Source organism: Heloderma suspectum, chromosome 7 (assembly GCF_057233095.1).
Source record: "Heloderma suspectum isolate Gila_16-S chromosome 7, 16-S_ref, whole genome shotgun sequence".
In the NCBI taxonomy this organism is placed as follows: Eukaryota; Metazoa; Chordata; class Lepidosauria; order Squamata; family Helodermatidae; genus Heloderma; species Heloderma suspectum.
This window is the reverse complement of record NC_139464.1, coordinates 3,076,766-3,098,147: the sequence shown is the minus strand read 5'-3', so window position 1 is coordinate 3,098,147 and position 21,382 is coordinate 3,076,766. Positions and strand designations below refer to the sequence as shown.

General features: G+C 47.3%; 2 protein-coding genes and 1 long non-coding RNA gene across 3 annotated transcripts; all 3 read right to left on the bottom strand.

Moving 5' to 3' along the window:
* Positions 1 to 1,688: 1,688 nt before the first annotated feature.
* On the bottom strand, positions 1,689 to 2,627 carry LOC146339232 (olfactory receptor 5V1-like). The gene has a single exon (XM_084811418.1). The coding sequence runs from the start codon at positions 2,625 to 2,627 to the stop codon at positions 1,689 to 1,691; it is 939 nt and encodes a 312-aa protein (XP_084667544.1).
* A 5,060-nt stretch (positions 2,628 to 7,687) lies between these two features.
* Positions 7,688 to 9,933, bottom strand: LOC146339231 (uncharacterized). The gene is made up of 3 exons (XR_014784551.1): positions 9,712 to 9,933; positions 8,581 to 8,794; positions 7,688 to 8,269 (listed from the first exon to the last, which is right to left on the bottom strand). It is a non-coding gene; the product is annotated as an uncharacterized LOC146339231 (long non-coding RNA).
* Positions 9,934 to 20,072: 10,139 nt separating this feature from the next.
* On the bottom strand, positions 20,073 to 21,011 carry LOC146339230 (olfactory receptor 5V1-like). Its single transcript, XM_084811417.1, has one exon. It carries the CDS (start codon positions 21,009 to 21,011, stop codon positions 20,073 to 20,075), a length of 939 nt encoding a protein of 312 aa, XP_084667543.1.
* Positions 21,012 to 21,382: the final 371 nt, after the last annotated feature.

Here is a 21,382-nt window from a genome sequence, read left to right as displayed (position 1 = left end):
TTGAATGTGTGTATTTTATTCCAGCTGGCCTTGGCACTAACTCCAGGGCTTTCCTCTTGGCTATTGCTCCTGTTTAAGGCTTCAGACCTGGGGCTCTGAAGCAGGCAGTGCTGGCTTGCACCCTTGTTTCATAATCCTTATGGGTGTCCTGTAAGGTCTGAGAGATTCCTGGCTCAGGTTGAGTTGGACGTAAGGAGTGGTGGCAGCCTATCTTGCTGGGTGGGTGTTCAGTCCCAGCTACCTTTTGTTCCTGCCTACACTGCCAGGAGTTAGGGTACCCCCTTTTCTCCCTTCACACTCATCAAGGCATCAGAGAAGGTGAAGGTGTGTGGTGAAGGGACTCCTTGGCTCTGAGCTGATTCTGGCTAACTGGTAAGGTGGACTGGCTAGAACAGATGCCTCAGTCCTAGAATCGTTGAGCTGGAGTGGGCCATGTAGACCACCTTGTCCAACCTCCTGCTCAGTGCCAGAAAACTAGAGCACCCCAAACAGACGCCTGTCTAGGCTTTGTCCCCCTCAAGCAGTTGGTTCCATTGTCGAACTGCTTTTACCATTAAAAGGTTTTTCCTGTTGTTCAACTGAAATCTACCTTCCTGCAACTTGCGCCCATGAGATCCAGTCCTGCCCTCCAGGGAAGCAGAGAACAAGACTTTGCCCTCTTCTGTGTGATGGCCCTCCAGGGATTTGAAGGGTGCTCGCATGTCCCCCCGCTGGTCTTCTGCAGTTGCAACATGCCCAGTTCCTTCAACCTTTCCTCATAGCCTAGTTTCCCAAACCCCCAACCATCTTAATTACCCTCCTTTGAAGCCATCCCAATTTGTTTATATTAAAGTGTGGCACCCAGAACTGGACACAGTACTCCAGATGAAGTTGGACTACTGCAGAATAAAGTGGAACTATCACGTCCTGTGACTTAGAAAATATGCTTCTATTAATGCAAATGAGCCTTTTTTGTAGCCAGCCCATGTTCAGCTTGTGATCAACTATAATCCTGACACTACTGCCAAGTCAGGTATCCCCCATCCTACCTTTGTGCATTTGACTGAATGTGTGTACACAGAGAGAGAGAGACATACTACATTGCATTTGTCTCTGTTGACTTTCATCTGGTTCATTTCATCCCAGTTTTCCATTCTGTCAAGGTGCTCTGTTTCACCCAGCAAGCCCTGTCTCAGTGAGGGCCTAGTTTCATTGAGCACTCTGAGGTCTGGTTCACACCAAGGATTTCAGGCAAACCAGGATCTGTGGATTTCAACCAAGCATTCCCAGGAAGAGAGAAACAACAATAGTGTGGCGGCGGGGCGGGGCGGGGCGGGGCGGCGCCCCGCCCCCGCCCCCACCCCCACCCCACCCCACCCCACCCCACCCCAATAGCTCCATAATGCTGGGGCTGGAAGCCAGGCAAGCTTGCCTGCATGTTGCTCCAACAAGCAGGAGATTGGGACTGTGCCTTAAGTATGGCTTTGGCAACTTTTAGGCTGGTTAGCCCCACCTCCCTATTGACTGAGGCCTTCTCCCTTAAAGGGACAAGGGCAGTTTCAGCAGTATCGGGTTCTGACAACACAGCATGTTGTTTGCGATTGTGCATTTAGTAACTCCTCCTTCAGGAGCTCCCACCCATCAACTTCATTGTTCTCAAAGCCCATACGCCAGTGATATTTCACAGAATATACCACCAGAAATAAATTTTAAACTGCCCTCTGACAGTTCAGAACCCTCCTCAGGGCTCCTTTCACCACCTTGTTGCGGAGGCTGTAGATGAGGGGGTTCAGTATGGGAGTGACGATGCAGTACATTGTGGAAACCAGGGTGTCTATCTCCAGCGAGTAGCTGGCACTTGGTCGGTTGTAGTTAAGGAATCCATTTCCAAGGCAGAGGTTGACCACGATGATGTGCGAGGCACAGGTGGAGAAGGCTTTGCGCTGGCCAGTGTTGGAGCGAATCCACAGAATGGAGGCCAGGATGTAGAAATACGATAGGATGATGACGAGGAAGGGGCCCAGCCCCACAAAGATGCTTGTGATATGACTGGCCAGTTCACTGACACTCGTATCACTGCAGGCAATTTTCAACAGTGGGGGGACGTCACAAAATATGTGGGGAATCTGGTTGACTCCACAGAAGGACAACGTAGAAGCCAGGCCGGCATGAATAGCTGCGTCCAGGAAGCCCCAGACCCACGTGGCCACAGCGAGCTGGATGCACAGCCTGTTACTCATGAGGCAGGAGTAGTGCAGAGGCTGGCAAATGGCAGCGTAGCGGTCATAGGCCATGACAGCCAGCAGTGCAGGTTCGCATCCAGCAAACCCAATCAGGAAGAATGTTTGGGTCAGGCAATGGTTATAGGATATGGTATGTTTCTGGCGTAGGACGTTTGCCAGGATTTTTGGCACGACGACAGAAGAAACACAAATATCTAAGCAGGACAGGTGGCTGAGGAAAAAGTACATGGGGCTGTGGAGATGGGAATCCATGAGGATCAGGATTAAGATCATGAGGTTGCCCATCACGGCGGCCAAGTAGGTGGTGAGGAAAATCGGGAAGAGGTAGGCTTGGTTGGGTGAGGGGCTGGAGAACCCCAAGAAGGTAAACTCTCTAACTTGTGTTTGATTCTCTGCAGCATCCATGAAGAAGAAAGGATGTGCCTAAAGGGAAAGAGAGGTGGCATGTGAGGAAAGCAAAAAGACTTCAGGGGCCTCGGGGAGGATCTCTTCACACTCAACCACATGCAGAGGGCAGGCACAGATAAGGAAGCTAGTTGGCCATCAAGCCAGAAACAAGAGGTGCAGGATGAGGGGCCAGGCTAGAGGTAGAGGGTTTATAGGACCAGGCTGAATCTTATTGGTCCCTGGTGTCACCTGACCTATGCTGAACAGGCAACTGCAGTACTACCCACCAACAGGGAACAGGCCAATAGCCCCCTCCTCCACAATCTAGAGCAGCAGCACAGGGAATAAAGGCCAAAGTGTATGTTACGTGAAATGGGTCATTGCATTTGCATTACTGGTTGTAATCTGCCCAGGAAGCTTCCAAATCCCGGGAAGTACTAGTTCCCCTCCACTCAGCACTAGTTAGCCCTCACCTAGAGTACTGTGTCCAGTTCTGGGCGCCACGCTTTAAGAAGGATGCAGACAAACTGGAGAGGGTTCAGAGGAGGGCAACAAAGATGATCAGGGGACTGGAAACAAAGCCCTATGAAGAGAGACTGAAGGAACTGGGCATGTTTAGCTTTGAGAAGACTGAGGGGAGAGATGATAATACTTTTCAAGTACTTGAAAGGCTGTCACAGAGAGGAAGGCCAAGATATCTTCTCGATCCTCCCAGAGTGCAGGACACGGAATAATGGGCTCAAGTGACAGGAAGCCAGATTCCGGCTGAATGTCAGGAAAAACTTCCTGACTGTGAGAGCAATATGACAATGGAACCAATTACCTGGGGAGGTGGTGGGCTCTCCCACACTGGAGGCATTCAAGATGAGGCTGGACAGCCATCTGTCAGGGATACTTTGCCTTAGATTCCTGCATTGAGCAGGGGGTTGGACTGGATGGTCTTATGGGCCCCTTCCAACCCTACTATTCTTTGATTCTAGAGTAAGCATGCATAAGATTGGGCTGTAAATGTTCAATAATTAAGCCTCAATAACACTTTCCCCCATTTTACTTGGAAAAAGTTAAGCTGAGGAATGTGTAATTTCCTGGGTTCTCACATAATCCCTTTTTAAAAGTTAGTGTTGTATAGGCTATTTTTTAGGGCCCAATGTACATGGAAATGGTATGAAAAATGCTTTCTGATTATATCCAGATTTTCATGAAATCACTTTGGTCTGGCAGTTGCACATGAAGCATGAAAAGCAGAGTATACACTACCTGAAAATCCACTTTCACAGGTCAAACTGCACTTGAAACCGCCTTACTTTGGGGTTGGGTGGGTGGAGCCCTGCCAGTAGAACTGAAGATCATCAACCACGTAGATGCTGCTTGGTGACTGGGAGAGGCTTGTTCCCCGCCCATGTCCATGCTCCCCTGCTCAGGGAAGTTTAATGGAAGAGATGAATGATGTCCCTGTAGTTTACCCCACACCTCTCCTCTCGCATCCACCATTTGTCTTCATAAGTGCACTCCATTTCTAGAATGGTTACATTGGTAGGAAGCTGCGCATTGCATAGTGCAAAGTAAAATAAACAGTGGAGAAGTGCCCTGTATCAAAAGCACATCATTGCAAAGTAGTGAGAGAGTGAAACAGCACTATTGCGAAATAGCGCTACTGTGAAGTGACACACGTAAAAATAAACAGCCAAGGAGGGAGCTGCAGGAGAAATCACCATGTGTCCTATATCCAAAGCACACCACTTCAGAGTAGTGAGTGAAACAGAGCAGCTGCAAAATAGTGCTACTGTGATATAGTGCAAAAGTAAAAATAAACAGAGGAGAAGGAAATGGGAACACCAGTGAGGAAAGAGTGAAACAGCAATATTGAAAATTAGTGTTAACTGGCAGGAAAAGAGCCCTAAGCCTATGTCCAAAAAGCACACTACCACCAATGGCAGAAAAAAAGGAATAGGGGAAAAAGGGATGGCCCCACCCCTTTATCAGGTCACAGACAGTTCATCACTAGTCACACCCAGCATGCAAAATTTAATTCAGGGAAATGGGGCACACTGCAGCAGAACTAAGCAGGAACCGCACAGATGCAATAAAATGCCTTTCCGAAATGCACTATTTTCACAGGAAAGCTGTAGGGTTGCTGTGGGGTGGCAACATGTCATGTGTCATGAATGACCCTGATGTGCTCTCACTCTGCCCTAAAAGACCCATGTAGATTGGGCCTAGTTCTTGGGTATGTAGACAAATATATATTATATTTCTAAAAACAATTCCACACTTGAGTCCTTAAAAAACTCAAGGGCGAATGCCATTGTCCTTTGTCACCTGCATTGGACGTAACTCTTTCTAGTGCACCCCCTGAAAACATGTAGGCTGCAATCCTATGGGAGTGTGCCCCACAGAACACAGCGGGACTTAGTTTTGATTTGAATAAACATGCATAGGATTGCTCAGTTAGCCTCTCTTCAAATTCCCTATCTTCCTTCTTTCTTCCTTTTACACCTTTGTCATCTAAGGGCTCTACTCGTTCTCTCCCTCTCTCACTGGCTGGTTTCTTCTTCCTGATGTATCCTTAGCAATACGGGGTCCTTCCAGATGGACATCTCTTTGCAGAAATTGCTTTGAGTGCATTCATTTATTTCATGTGGGTACAAATCAAACTAACTAACTAACTAACTAACTAACTAACTAACTAAAAGGCATTGTGCAGTTATTCAGGTTTTCCCTGCTTAACAGCTTTTCTGTGGTAGGAAAATAAGATGGAAGACACTTGAGGGGCTTACGAGTGGATGGCAATGTTGTCTGGACCACCGTAGAATTCTGGGCTTGTGGCAGGGCGAGCGCAAGATAAAAGCCTCCCCTGGAAGCATGTAGCACTGAGCTATGGAACCTCCCGTACTGCCCCCCCCCCAGTTTCAAGCTTGCACCGTTAGACCTCTCCTTACAATGTCCTCCACCAAAGAAATCAGAGAAGATCCTAGTCCTTTGGACCGTGGCACAAGAAACCACGGAGCCACTCACCTTCCCTTGCTGCCCAGGCCACGGATGTCCAGCCAAGGTTGGATTCCTTCTGTTCACGGCAGGAAATGGGGACCTTGAACGCTGGCTCACCCCAGAAAGGAGAGTTATGCAGACCCCAGATTCTCCACCAGCCGCCGTTCAGAGTACAGGCAGCTGGGGAGGCAGTTCAGGCGAAAGCCTGCGGGGAGGCTGATCCCTCTCGCCTCCAGATGTGACACGCGAGCATCTGGAGGACCTCAGTCTGACGGCGAGGCCTCTGGCCAACAAGAGCAGGTCTCTCTGCTACCTGCACGGCGTGTGCCTGATTTTCCTGGGAGGCGAGGAAAGTTTACCTAGTGAGTGGGTCTTGCGGATTATCCTGCGCTGGGAACCCAGGGAGTAAGACTAGTATGGCGGGGAGGTGGGATCTCCGGGGGAAAAGTCCTCCCATGTGAGGGCTTCCTAGCAGGCATGATGGAGCCAAACACAAGGGATGGTGTCCCTTAATTGGGAAGGGCCCTTAATTGCTGGTGGAGGCAGAACAGCCAACCCACAGCTATTTCCCCTCGGGTCTGAGCCATAACCAGGGAGGGAGAGGCATCTGGGATGAGCTATCACAGAGCTGTTAAATCACGCTTTAGAAATGGTGCGTAGAACATTTTTGCCATGATATTTTAAAAGCCTTTGGGCGTTTCCAGATGAGGCCTTTATAGCGCCATCACCCTGCCTCATGCACAGATGACGTCATCTTCCACTTGTCACCCTCCTCTGTTTCCCCACCGCTACTTCCGTCTTTTTCCTTACTGCAGAAAATCCACTAAGGAAAAAGAAAAGACAGAATTGCTGCACAGTGCCTTCTCATTCGTAGCACTAGGAGCCATTTGTCAGGAAGCCTCCGCTGAGTCTGTCTGTCTGTCTGTCTTCCTTTCTTATATTCTTTCCTTCCTTCCTTCCTTCCTTCCTTCCTTCCTTCCTTCCTTTCTCTGCTGGAGACCACTCATGGGTGAATATAGTTAAACTAAGTGAGAGGGCAAGAAAGAAACTGATATGCATCTTAATGAGTTTGGCTATCAAGAATGAGGAGTTGGTGGTCCACTTAGGCCTTAGGACAGTGGTTCTCAACCTTACTAATGCCGCGACCCTTCAATACAGTTCCTCATGTTGTGATGACCCCCAACCATAAAATTATTTTTGTTGCTACTTCATAACTGTAATTTTGCTACTGTTATGAATCGTAATGTAAATATCTGATATGCAGGATGTATTTTCATTGTAACAAATTGAACATAATTAAAGCATAGTGATTAATCCATTGTCATGGGATGGTTTGCTAATGAAAATAATATATAACAATAGCTTATAACCTGTATTTGTACGGGATGTATGTGATGGGGTTGGCATGATGATGTCATCATGCCGGGTACTCGTATGTGGGTGTATCTGCTTGTGGGCGGACCTGCCTGGAGATGGATAGAGGAGCGGTGTCTCGGTTCCTAAGACCATCGGAAATATGTGTTTTCCTATGGTCTTAGGCGACCTCTGTGAAAGGATCGTTTGACCCCCAAAGGGGTCGCGACCCACAGGTTGAGAACCGCTGCCTTAGGAGATCCTGAAGCACAACAGTTTCTAAGAGCTTTTCTACATGAGGCATTTATCATGCACTTCACTTCTGTGTCTAAAGAGCACTTTCGATGAATTTTTTTAGAGTAGGAAAATGTGGCATTTAATTGTGAAAGTGAAAGAAACCACTTTTTCCACGTTTGCATTTGCACTATTCTGCGACAGCACAGTATCACCTAGAGGTTATATAGCAGAAAACAGGAAAGGAAATGCTCCTCATGGACTGCTCAAATCTCAACTCTGCGATGAAACCAAAAGTAGATTCTGAGGATTAACAGCCTTGTGTAGAAAAGCTCTGAGAACCTGCTGACATCCTGTGCTATGCCTGGGCCAGGGAGAGAGAGCGAGTCTTTCAGGTAGGAGATCCTGACACGTGGCAACCTCTGGCAATCAGTCACTGTGGCACAAGAAGCCTGTTTTACTTTTGCAGCCCACAGCATGGAAAAGGAGTTAGTGACGATCTTAAGAGAACCAGTAGAGGCTTTAATATATAACATTGTTTTTAATCCCCAACAATAACTGGGAGATGTTACTTTATGATGCAATGTTTTTGTTAGTTCATTATAGATATTTCATTCATCCATTACATTTCTATACCACCCAATAGCCAAGACTCCCTGGGTATTTCAGAGCATGATAATATACAACTTTTAACATTCAAGAATTCAAAACTGTTTTAAAGAACTATACAGTGCTTCAGTAAAAATTCCCAGGATGGGTAACATGGTAATAAGAAAATACAAAAGACAATTAAAATAATACAGATGCAACAACTTAGAAGAACCATAAAAGAGAAGATCTCAAAGGCAGCAAGATCCTAAAAGCTAAGCCTATCAGCAGGACTACAAATATGTTCAGAAGGCCTGGGAAGATATGACGGTCTTTTCCTGGTGCCAAAATTCAAAGAAGGCGCTAGGCAGACCTCTCTGGGGCGAGCATTCTGTTGATGTGGCCCTGCTAGACCCAAGGAACCACTCGATTCATCAAACACCAGAGCACCCATGATGGACCAAAGTCGATGACAACAGGGATGCGCAGTCATCAACCTGTAAGAAAAACTGAGGGCATCTCTGCACCTGCAATTCATCACACATTAATGATCGGCCACTCACAGAAATTTATGGGTCTATTACACAACATCGTAATCCTCCAGTGATGTTCCGTTCATTCATCCCTGCCTATCTTGTGTTATCCCCAAATGGAAAAAATGCAGGATTTCTTCAGCATGCCCAACAGGAGCACCGCAGCCTGCCCATCCACCTCTCCGGTAGTGCAACCCCGCGCTTTGTTTGGGGTTGTTGGGGGTGTGCTCATGGTGATGGCAGCGGCGTCGGGGTGGGGATGTCAGTATACTGACCTGCTGGCTTGCCACCATGTCGGCTTGCTGCCATGCAACGCACCGACTTCTGCTCCCAACTTCGGCTGCTGACTCCACCGCGCAGAATGGCCGGCAGGCCGGCATGACAGCGTTCCAGCAGTTCGCCAGGAAATCAGGGCCTGCAGGGGCAGGGTCCGAGAAGTTTGGTAGGGGTTGTTGTCCACGTGTCAATCACAACCAAACCACCAGCAATCTGCAAGGGGAGGGAAAGGGGAGGGAAACAGGGAGGAAACCTCGCAATCCCCCAGTGCGTATCATGGCTTTTTGCAGAAAAGTAGCTGCTGCGTGAAAAGGCAAGGAACAGAGTATAATGAGATAGAAACAACTGTGCAAAGGGCCCAATCTAATCCTGCGATGAAACCGGATAGAGAAAGCCCGGTATTGATGCAGATTTCTGCCCCTGTGTGATGAGCCCCTCTGTACAAAAGACCCATTCATATTTGAGTTGGATTTAATAAATACAAAATAAAATTAACCTAAGTTATTATCTGTTATTTTAAATGTTTCATTCTGCTGTTTTAGTTAATTCTGTTTTATATTTTGTTGTTTAAAATTTTACCTGTGACATTTTTAAAAAATACATTAAGTAATTCCAAAGTCAATTCTATTTGTCCAGATCTCTTTCAGGTTTTTTCCCCATTTGGAATTATTTTGCTTAAATCTGGGGGGAAGGAATGGCTGCAGCCCTGAAATTGGTTGGGAGGGTGGGATGTCCGCCCCCCAGCAAGGCCCTTGTTGCCCTGAGGTCCTTGGGCGGGGTGAGTATTTCCCACACTCCAGACCAGTTAGGGTTGCAGCTGTTTTTACCCCAATGCAAGTAAGTGGAGGGAGTCTGTTTCCATTGACTTGCATAGGGGTAATAAAAAAGCTGCAATCCCTCAACAGTCTGCAGGAAATGCCTGCCCCCCCCCCCCCCGCCGCACGCCAAATACTCAAGGGACAACTGGTCTTTGCTTGGGGGTGATTTCCCCCACCCACCAGCTGATTTTGGAGCTTCAAGCTTTTTTTAAAAAGAAGGAGTGAAAGTTTTACAAAAGAAAGGAGTTAAAAAACCATTTTAATTCTCAAATGCCCACACACAAAGGAAACGATATATTCACAAGTACACACCCCTGGATGGCAGCAGTGGGAACATCCAGCTCTGTGGAACCCGCTTGCTATTCTTCCCGACATGGAGCATTAGCCAGTGTGAGACGGTGGCACCCGGAAGGATGGGGAAGCCTTGTGCCCCGTAACAGGCCCTGAAGGATGTTCTCAGACAGCACAGTGATAGCTTGCGAAACACAGCATAGTTGCTTCTCGTTTGAGAATACCGAGTGTGTTTGCGTGACTGGTGTGACAACAGGCAAAAGATGCTTACAAACACATTCCTTTATAATCTCTTCTGGAACATTTTCAAGGCTCATCTCCTGCCCACCATCTGAGGATTGGGACATTTGCCAGTCTCCAGTGTCATGGCATCTCATCCATTCTTCAGATTTTCGAAGGTGGTAGATGAAGGTTCTGAGAGTACACCAGCAAGTTCCTTTAGAACCTTGGGATACTGTCGCTGGGCCCTGAAGTCTTGAATTCACTTCCTAACCAATTACTTATCCATCTTGAACTGCAGCCCTGACCTCTCTTACATGATGCTAGTTTTGTGAGGTTACGCACAGCCCCCTTTTGGAAGACAATGGAGAAACATCGCAGCTGAGCATTTCTGCCGTCTCTTTGTCATCTGTCAACTTTTCACCATAGAATCATAGAATATTAAGGTTGGAAGGGGCCTATAAGACCATCGAGTCCACCCCCCTGCTCAGTGCAGGAATCTAAGTCAGAGCATCCCTGACAGATGGTTGTCCAGCTTCACCTTGAATGCCTCCAGTATGGGAGAGCCCACCGCCTCCCTAGGGAATTGGTTCCATTGTCGTATTGCTCTAACAGTCAGGAGGTTTTTCCTGATGTTCAGCTGGAATCTGGCTTCCTGTCACTTGAGCCCATTCTTCTGTGCCCTGCACTCTGGGATGATCGAGAAGAGATCCTGGCCTTCCTCTCTGTGACTACCTTTCAAGTATTTGAACAGCACTATCGTATCTCCCCTCAGTCTTCCCTTCTCAAGGCCCAGTTCTTTTGCTCTCTCCCTAGAGGGCTTTGCTTCCAGTCCCCTGAACATCTTTGTTGCCCTCCTCTGAACCCTCTCCAGTCTGTCTGCATCCTCCTTAAAGTGTGGTGCCCAGAACTGGACACAGTACTCCAGATGAGGCCTAACCAGTGCTGAGTAGAGGGGAACTAGTACTTCCCAGGATTTGGAAGCTATACTTCTATTAGTGCAGCCCCAAAGAGCATTTGCCTTTTTTGCAACCACATCACATTTTTGGCTCATATTCAGCTTGTGATCCACAACAATTCCAAGATCCTTCCCGTTTTTAGTGTTGTTGAGCCAAGTATCCCTCATCTTGTAACTGTGCATTTGGTTTCTTTTTCCTAGGTGCAGAACTTGGCATTTATCCCTATTAAATGTCATTCTGTTGTTTTCTGCCCAGCGCTCCAGCCTATCGAGATCACTTTGAATTCTGTTCCTGTCTTCCAGGGTATTACTGAGCTGTGAGCCTGCCATTTCCTTTCCCTTGGTTTGAACATAGATGTAAAAGCCCCTTTCTGTTACTCAGCATCAGCACGTTCTGAGCTTTGGTTTTATATAATAGCATCCTGACAAGTCGCTGCTGCCTTTTTAACATTTTCAGCTCCTCACTAAGTTTTTTTGTGCAGCCATGTTAGCTTTTTTAGATGTCCTCCATTCTTTAGACTTCCTCCATTATTGCCTTTCTTTAGAATTAAGAACATAAGAAGAGCCCTGCTGGATCAGACCAAAGGTTCATCTAATCCAGCATTCTGTTCACACAGTGGCCAACCAGCTGTCAACTGGGAACCCACAAGCAGGGCATGAGCGCAACAGCATCCCCCTCAACCATGTTCCTCAGCAACTGGTGTACGTAAGCTCACTGCCTCTGGTACTGGAGATAGCACATAGCCATCAAGACTGGTAGCCATTGATAGCCTTCTCCTCCAGGAATTTGTCCAACCCGCTTGTAAAGACATCCAAATCGGTGGCTATCACTGCTTCCTGTGGTAGTGAATTCCATAGTTTAACTATGTGCTGTGTGAAGAAGGACTTCCTTTTATCTGTCCTGAATATCCCACCATTCAGCTTCATAGGATGAACCCGGGTTCTAGTATTTTAAGAGAGGGGAAAAAATGTCTCCCTATTCACATTCTCAACACCATGCATAATTTTGTACACCTCTATCATGCCTCCCCTTACCCTCCTTTTTTTCCAAGTGAAACAAGCCCAGCTGTTGTACCCTTCTCTCATAGGGGAGATGCTCCAGCCCCTTGATCATTTCAGTTGCCCTTTTCTGCACTTTTTCCAGCTCTACAATGTCCCTTTTTAGGTGTGGTGACCAGAACTGGACACACTATTCCAAGTGTGCCTGCACCATAGATTTGTATAGGGGCAATATGATATTGACAATTTTATTCTCAATTCCTTTTCTAATTATGCCTAACATGGAGTTTGCCTTTTTCTACAGTGACCGCACACTGGGTTGACTAGGGATGGCGGAGAATTTCTCCCTGAAACTTCGGGGGGCCGAGCGCCAACGTGTTCGGCCCCCCGAACAAGTTTCGGGGAGAAATTCTCCGCACCCCCCCGCACCCCGCACACCCCCCCCCCCGGGATGGGACTTACCTTTGCCGAATGTCCCTCCCGGCGGCGGGTCCGGCCGGCGGTTCGGCGGGTGTTCGTGCGGGGCGGGAGCGGCAGCCGGTCTTTTGACCGGCTGCCGCCACCGCCATTCCAATAAAAGAAAAAAAAACACACGCCCCCGTGATAGGCTACGTGACGATTAACGTAGCCTATCACAGCTAGATTTGCAAAGTCAGCCGTGATAGGCTACGTTAATCGTCATGTAGCCTATCACGGGGGCGTTTAAAAAAAAAAAACAGTGGAGTTCGCGGCCGGGTGAGGCGGGAAGCCTCCTCCCCGGCCTGAATTTCGGCCGGGCGAGGCGGGAAGCCTCCCCCCCCCGGCCTGAACTTCGTGGAGGGAGCAGCGAAGCGCCTCCCCCCCACCGCGAACAAGCTTCGACAACAGGTAAGTGACTTTCGTCCACCCCTAGGGTTGACATCTTCATTGAGCTGTCCACCACAACCCCAAGATCTCTTTCCTAGTCAGTCACTGCTTGCTCAGATCCCATAAGACTAGACTTGAAGTTGAGATCTTTTGTGCATCACTTTACACTTGCTTACATTGAACTGCATTTTCCATTTTGATGCCCATTCTCCCAGTTTGGAGAGATCCTTTTGGAGCTCTTCACAATCCTTTTTTGTTTTAACCACCTTAAATAATTTGGTGTCATCCACAAACTTGGCCACTTCACTGCTCACTCCTAATTCCAGATCATTTATGAACATGTTGAAAAGCATTGGTCTTAATACAGTTCCCTGTGGGACCCCACTATTTACTTCCCTCTATTGGGAGAATTTACTATTTATTCCTACTCTCTGCTTTCTGCAGTTTAACCAGTTACTGATCAATAAGAGAAACTGTCCTCTGATTCCATGACTGCTAAGTTTGCTCAGGACCAGGAGTCTTTGGTGAGGGACTTTGTCAAAAGCCCTTTGGAAGTCCAAGTAAACAATGTCTACTGGATCACCCGTCTACATGTTTATTGACACTCTCAAAGAACTCTAACAGGTTAGCAAGGCAGGACTTACCTTTGTGGAAGCCGTGTTGATTCTTTTTCACCAGGGCTTCTCCTTCTATATGCTTACTAAGTTTATCATTAATAATGCCTTCAACCAATTTACCTGGAAAAGATGTTAAGCTAACGGGCCTGTAATTTCCAGGATCCCCCCGGATCCCTTTTTAAAAAATTGGTGTTACATTGGCCATCTTCTAGTCCTCTGGTATAGATGCTGATCTGAGGGACATGTTGCATATTTTGGTTAGAAGACCAGCAATTTCATATTTGAGTTCTTTGAGAACTCTAGGATGGATTGGATACCATCTGGGCCCGGTGATTTATTTGCTTTCAATTTATCAATAAGGTTGAGACTTTCATCTTTTGTCACCACTATTTGCCTCAGTTCCTCAGACTCCCTTCCTGAAAACATCAGTTCAAGCACAGGTATCTGTCCTATATCTTCTTCAGTGAAGATAGATGAAAAGAATTCATTCAGCTTCTCTGCAATCTCCTTGTCCTCCTTCAGTACTCCTTTAACTCCATTGTCATCCAATGGTCCACTGCCTCCCTTGCTGCTTTCCTGCTTCTGATATATTTAAAGTATTCTTTATTGTTGGCCTTGATGTTGTTAGCAATATGCTCCTCAAAATGCTATTTTGCATCTCTTATTGTCTGCTTGCCTCGTCTTTGTGCAAGCTTGTGCTCCCTTCTGTTTTCCTCGCTTTGGCAAAACTTCCATTTTCTAAAGGAAGCCCTCTTTTCTCCAATAGCTCCCTTAACACTGCTTGTTAGCCATGCCTGAGACCTCTTGGACTTGGTGCCACCTTTCCTAACCTGTGGTATATATTAATCTGGTACTAAAAAGGGTTAATAAAGAGTAAAGATGGCTGATTTAATCTGGGGGAGGCCTACAGGAAGAGCCCTTAGAAGACCCCAGACTCATAACCAGCTTTCTATTCCAGACTCTTGACCCCTGGGCGAGAATCATAGAATCATAGAATAGTAGGGTTGGAAGGGGCCTATTTATTTATTTATGTATTTATTTCATTTCTATACCTCCCAATAGCCGAAGCTCTCTGGGCGGTTGACAAAAATGAACTGCCTACAAGTCCATCGAGTCCAACCCCCTGCTCAATGCAGGAATCCAAGTCAGAGCATCCCTGACAGATGGCTGTCCAGCCTCATCTTGGATGCCTCCAGTGTGGGACAGCCCACCACCTCCCTAGGTAAAGGAACTTCTTAGGTAAAGGTAGAGAAGACCGTGAAGTTTGATTCTATACTAAATGATGTTGTTTCACTAACCGAGGCCCTAACTGAGATTTTGCAGGACTGTCTTTGAAGAAGGGGGAAAAAATGCAGCTGTCTTTATAAGCGGCTTCACAGAACTTGCTCAAGGCCATGATGTGCTGGCAGAGTGTCTAAGTGAGATGAACAGCAGAACTGAGCATGCCTACTTAGATGCCTACTGAGAGGAGAAAAAGTACTGTTTTGACATCTCGTGGTATACACCTGCTGATAACAGAATGTCCCTACTCGATGCTCGTTGGGCGGGGAGGCGTAGCCCTGAGCACGAGCAACAACTAGGAGGAGGTCGTTGGGCAGATATGACCAAAACTGGCCAAAGATGACTGGGAGTTCAAAGAAGATATACCACAGAGAAATGCGTCAATCAAGATAACATGCCCAGATAGTAGACTGGGTCATATGTTGGGACATTTCAAAGTAGCCCGTTTGTAATGGTGCCAGACACGTTCCCCAGACACATGAAATTATGGGAGATAGATGGGACACCTAGTTTCTGATTGGTGAGCAAATGCTGTAACCACATGCACCCCATTTTCTATTGGAGGCTGATGGTCTCATTGCTCCTTAGGCCCCACCTTTGACCAGAGCAAGGGTATAAAAGCCCAGGGAATGGGAGCTCCGGGGTGTGTGTGTGCTTTTTGTTCCTGCTGCTGCTGCTACTCCACTTCCCTCTTTCTGCCTTGCCACCAGACCCACGGATTTAGGTAACTATGGACCTCTTTAGACTCTTAGACTTTGGAACTTAGGATGGTTTCTGAAATTAGAACTTAGAATTATTTCTGAGTTTGGGACTTAGAGTGATTTCTGAGTTTGGGACTTAGAGGGTTTTCTAAGCTTGGCACTTGGAGGTTATATCTGAAGAGTGGATTTGGAATCCCATCTTCAGAAGTGACAAATGGAATTATTCCCAAGTCTTGAGTTTTCCATTCACTCCAACTCCTGCCTCTATTCTTCCTCTGCCTAGAGGAACTCAGGCTGAATCTACACACAGTATTTATACTGTTATCATAACTATTGGGACACATGACACCACTGGACAGCAATAGTTATGAAAACGGTATGATAACAGTATAACTGCTATGTGTAGATTCAGCCTTAGTAATGCTTTAGCATAGCTTTTTGTATTCAAGTAAGAAGCAAGAGGAGGTAACCGGAGGGTTAATACATAGGTTGGATTGTTTTTGTTTAGCTTTGAGCTGCAAGTAGTAAAGAGGAGTAAGTTGGAAAGAGGAGTCATAACAATGTTAGAAGCTCAAGCCGTTATCTTATTGGCCAAGTTCATAGTACCAGCTTTGGCAATTGCAATTCTTTTGCTTTATCTTCTGTTTTTGTTGTATTCTCTTTCCCTGTAATTGGAGAGAGAGTTTCTAACCACCATGCCACTTTCTTTATTTTGTATCTTCCTGAATTTTCTGCATTAAAGCCATAAATGAAGTTTCAATTTACAATCTTGTCTGTAGTGATGTTCTGTGGTGATGTTTACCGGTTGGGATTAGCATGGTTACCCACTGGGGTGCTTCAAACTCATTTGGTGCAGGTTCTGAGGTTAAACAATACCGAATTTACAGTATACATTTTAGCTGGGCTTCAATTATTGTGGTTTTGAGTAATCTCCAAGCATTCTGAAGGGATTTAATCCTCTGGATCAAAATAAATGGAGCAAAGAATAAAAGAAACTTGGGGGTCGGAGTCTACTACCGGCCATCCAATCAAGGAGAAGACAAGGATGAAACCTTTGAAAAGCAAATAGCCAAGGTTTCAAGGAAGCATGATGTAGTAGTAATGGGGGACTTCAATTTCCCTGATATTTGTTGGGAGACAAATTCTGCAAAACGTGGCCCCTCCAGGACATGCCTGACTTGTGTGGCGGATAACTTCCTCCTACAGAAAGTAGAGGAAGGAACTAGAGGATCGGCTATCCTTGACTTGATCCTAACCAACAGAGATGACTTAGTAGATAAAGTAGCAGTTACAGGAACTCTGGGCGAAAGCGACCATGTTGTACTTGAGTTCTTGGTTCTAAGGGAAGCAAAAGCCGAGTGTAGTCAAACGCGTACCCTGGATTTTAGGAAAGCTGATTTTAATAAACTCAGAACAATGATCAGTAAGGTCCCATGGCAAGCGACGCTAATGAGAAAAGGAGTCCAGGGTGGGTGGGAGCTTTTAAAAAAGGAAATTCTCAAGGCACAATTACAAACCATTCCAACAAGAAGAAAAGGTGGAAGACAACAGAAGAAGCCAATGTGGCTTCACAAAAAGCTTAGGGATGACCTGAAAACAAAAAAGGACACATATAGGAAGTGGAGCAAAGGCCAAGCAACAAAGGAAGAGTACAGGGAGGTAGCACAGAATTGCAGGGATGGCGTCAGGAAGGCTAAAGCTGAGAGCGAGCTGAGGTTAGCGAGGGATGCTAAAGGCAACAAAAAGGCTTTCTTCAGCTACGTGCATAGTAAAAGGCAGAGGAAAGAAATGGTGGTTCAGCTATTCAATAAGGATGGCAAAACGATAACAGATGACAAAGAAAAGGCAGAAGTACTCAATTCCTACTTTGACTCAGTCTTCTCCCAAAAGAGGGTCTATGACACCCCCACCCCCCCAGCAAAGGTGAAGTACAGGCTGAAGGGGCAGGATTGCAGCTTGAGATCCATAGGCCTATGGTCAAGGAACACCTAATTACTTTGAATGAGTTCAAATCTCCAGGGCCAGATGAACTGCATCCTTGAGGAATAAAGGAGCTGGCAGAAGAACTCTCAGAACCGCTGTCTATTCTCTTTGAGAAATCATGGAGGATGGGGGAAGTGCCAGATGACTGGAGGAGGGCTAATGTGGTCCCTATCTTCAAAGAAGGTAAAAAGGAGGAACCTGGGAACTACAGACCAGTCAGTCTGGCATCAATCCCTGGGAAAATTCTGGAGCAGATGATAAAGCAATCCATCTGCAAGCACCTTGAAAACAATGCAGCGATGACTCGAAGCCAACATGGATTTGTCAAGAACAAATCCTGCCAGGCTAATCTGATCTCATTTCTCTCCTTGTAGGCCCCTTCCAACCCTACTATTCTATGATTCTATGATTCTATGATTCTTGACTACCCCTTTTAACTTCCTTTTCAACAGTTCCCTCATTTTAGGGAAGTTTCCTCTTTTGAAGTCAAATGTGAGTGTGTTGGACTTCCTCTGCAATTTTCCACTTAAATATATATTAAATCTGATAGCACTGTGATCACTGTTTCCAAGTGGTTCGACAACATTTACATCTTGTACTAGATCTTGGTGACACCATTTAGTATTAAATCCAAGGTCGCCTCCCCTCTGGTTGGTTCCATGACCAACTGTTCTAGGACACAATCATTTAGGGCATTGAGAAATTTAACCTCTTTGTCATGGCTGGAACATGCATTTATCCAGTCAATGTGGGGGTAATTGAAGTCGCCCATTATTACAACAGTTCCTCGTTTGGAGGCCTCCCTGATTTAATTTTCCATCTCCAGGTCACTCTGAGCATTCTGGTCTGGGGGACAGTAGCACGTTCCTATCACTAAATAAGTTTTGGAGCCTGGTATCATCACGCACAGTGCTTCTGTGGAGGAGCCTACCCCTTTTAGGTGTTCTAGTCCACTCGCACTATGCCCTCTTTGACGTACAGGGCAACACCTCCCCCAGTACGCCCTTCCCTGTCCTTCATTTAGAGTTTATACCCAGAGATGACTGTATCCCACTGGTTCTCTCCACTCCACCAGGTTTTCCTTTAAAATCAAGCACTCCAGCTCTCCCATATCGGCAAGGAGGCTTCTAGCATTTGCATACAAACACCTATACACGGTATCCTTCCCCAGATGCCTCTGGCGCGTGCATCTTTTGCTATGAGACTTAGGCCCCTTTGATTGGCTATTATGTTCTGCCATGTACTCCTGGCCTATTTCCTCCCCATCTACATTTGGGCAATCAAAAACATTTTCATCTTCATCCCTTTGGGATGATTTGCCCCAAACTGGATGCTTCCCAGCTCTTGTCGGGTTTAGTTTAAAAGCTGCTCTGCCCGCCTTTTTATGTTTAGCACCAGCAGTCTGGTTCCATTTTGGTTCAAGTGGAGCCTCTCCCTCTTGTACAGGCCCGGCTTGTCCCAATTCTTTGTGATTGTGCCTTTAGTAACTCCCCCCTCAGGAGCTCCCACTAGGGATGGCAGAGAATTCCTCCATGGATCTCGGTGAGGCCGAATGACAGTGCATTTGGCCCCCCGAACTCCATGGTGGAACGGCCTGCCCCCCCGCCCCCCCGCGGATCCCCCCCAGGACGAGACTTACCTGGGGCGGATCTTCCAGGTGGTGGCGGCTCCAGCGGCGGCTCCGGAGGCGGCGGCGGCCGGTCTTCCGACCAGCTGCTGCTGCTGCCATTTCCAGTGTTAAAAAAAAAAAAGGACGTGATAAGCTACGTAAAGATTTACGTAGCCTATCATGGCTAGGTAAAAACAACAACAACAACGTGATAGGCTACGTAAATCTTTACGTAGACTATCACGTCTGAGGTCTGACTTAAAAAAAAACACGCGCGTACGCAAATGGCGGCGGCTACGGCCGCCGCCATTTGCATTCCTTATTTTGGTCAGTCTTAGTCTACGTAAAGATTTACGTAGACTAAGACAGCGAAAATCAGGGGGAATGCAAATAGTGTCCGCTACGCTATTTGCGTTCCCCTTATTTTCGCCGTCTTAGTCTACGTAAATATTTACGTAGACTAAGACGGGCCAAAATAAGGAACGCAAATGGCGGCGGCCGTAGCCGCTGCCATTTGCATACGCGCGTGGTTTTTTTTAAAAAGTCAGACGTGATAGGCTACGTAAAGATTTACGTAGCCTATCACGGCGGACTACAGGGACGCAAACGGCGGCGGCTACAGCCGCCATTTGTGTCCCTGCTAGACAGCGGCCGGATGTCCGGCTGCTGGCGGAGCTGGCCGGCGGCTCTGCGGAATTCCCGCAGAGCAGAGTCGGCCGGCCAGGATTCAAGGGGGAGCACAGAGTGCCTCCCCCCCCCCCGGCAAGGATTCCGGGGGGAGGGACAGAGCGCCTCCCCCCCCGCCAGCAGAACCCGGCGGAGCCAGGTAAGGCCAATTTTGTACATCCCTAGCTCCCACCCATCAACTTGGTGTAGTGGCAAGAGTGTTGGACTAGGAGCTGGGAGATCCGTGTTCTAGTCCCCACTTGGCCTTGGAAGCTCACTGGGTGACTTTGGGCCAGTCACAGACTCTCAGCCCAACCCACCTCACAGGGTTGTTGTTGTGAAGATAAAATGGAGAGGAGGAGGATAATGTAAGCTGCCTTGGGTTCCTTGCAAGAGGAAAAAAGGCGGGGAATAAATGCAATAAATAAATAAATAAACTTCACCCATGTTTTCAAGGCCCGTATGCCAGTGATATTCACAGAATATACCACCAGAAATAAATGTTAAACTGTCCTCTGACAGTTCAGAACCTTCCTCAGGGCTCCCTTCACCTCCTTGTTGCGGAGGCTGTAGATGAGGGGGTTCAATATGGGGGCGACGATGCAGAACATTGTGGAGACCAGGGTGTCTATCTCCAAAGAATAACCAGTTTTCGGTTGGTTGTAATTAAAAAATGCATTTCCAAGGCAGAGGTTGACCACGATGATGTGTGAGGCACAGGTGGAGAAGGCTTTGCGCTGGCCAGTGTTGGAGCGAATCCGCAGAACGGAGGCCAGGATGTAGAAATACGATAGGATGATGACGAGGAAGGGGCCCAGCCCCACAAAGATGCTTGTGATATGACTGGCCAGTTCATTGACACTCGTATCACTGCAGGCAATTTTCAACAGTGGGGGGACGTCACAAAATATGTGGGGAATCTGGTTGACTCCACAAAAGGACAACGTAGAAGCCAGGCCGGCATGAATAGCTGCGTCCAGGAAGCCCCAGACCCACGTGGCCACAGCGAGCTGGATGCACACCCTGTTACTCATGAGGCAGGAGTAGTGCAGAGGCTGGCAAATGGCAGCGTAGCGGTCATAGGCCATGACAGCCAGCAGTGCAGGTTCGCATCCAGCAAACCCGATCAGGAAGAATGTTTGGGTCAGGCAATGGTTATAGGATATGGTATGTTTCTGGCGTAGGAAGTTTGCCAGGATCTTTGGCACGACGACAGAAGAAACGCAAATATCTAAGCAGGACAGGTGGCTGAGGAAAAAGTACATGGGGCTGTGGAGATGCGAATCCATGAGGACCAGGATTAAGATCATGAGGTTGCCCATCACAGTGGCCAAGTAGGCGGTGAGGAAAATTGGGAAGAGGTAGGCGTGGTTGGATGAGGGCCTGGAGAACCCCAAGAAGATAAACTCTCTAACTTGTGTTTGATTCTCTGCAGCATCCATGAAGAAGAAAGGATGTGCCTAAAGGGAAAGAGAGGTGGCATGTGGGGAAAGCAAAAAGACTTCAGGGGCCTCGGGGAGGATCTCTTCACACTCAACCACATGCAGAGGGCAGGCACAGATAAGGAAGCTAGTTGGCCATCAAGCCAGAAACAAGAGGTGCAGGATGAGGGGCCAGGCTAGAGGTAGAGGGTTTATAGGACCAGGCTGGATCTTATTGGTCCCTGGTGTCACCTGACCTATGCTGAACAGGCAACTGCAGTACTACCCACCAACAGGGAACAGGCCAATAGCCTCCTCCTCCGCAATCTAGAGCAGCAGCACAGGGAATAAAGGCCAAAGTGTATGTTATGTGAAATGGGTCATTGCATTTG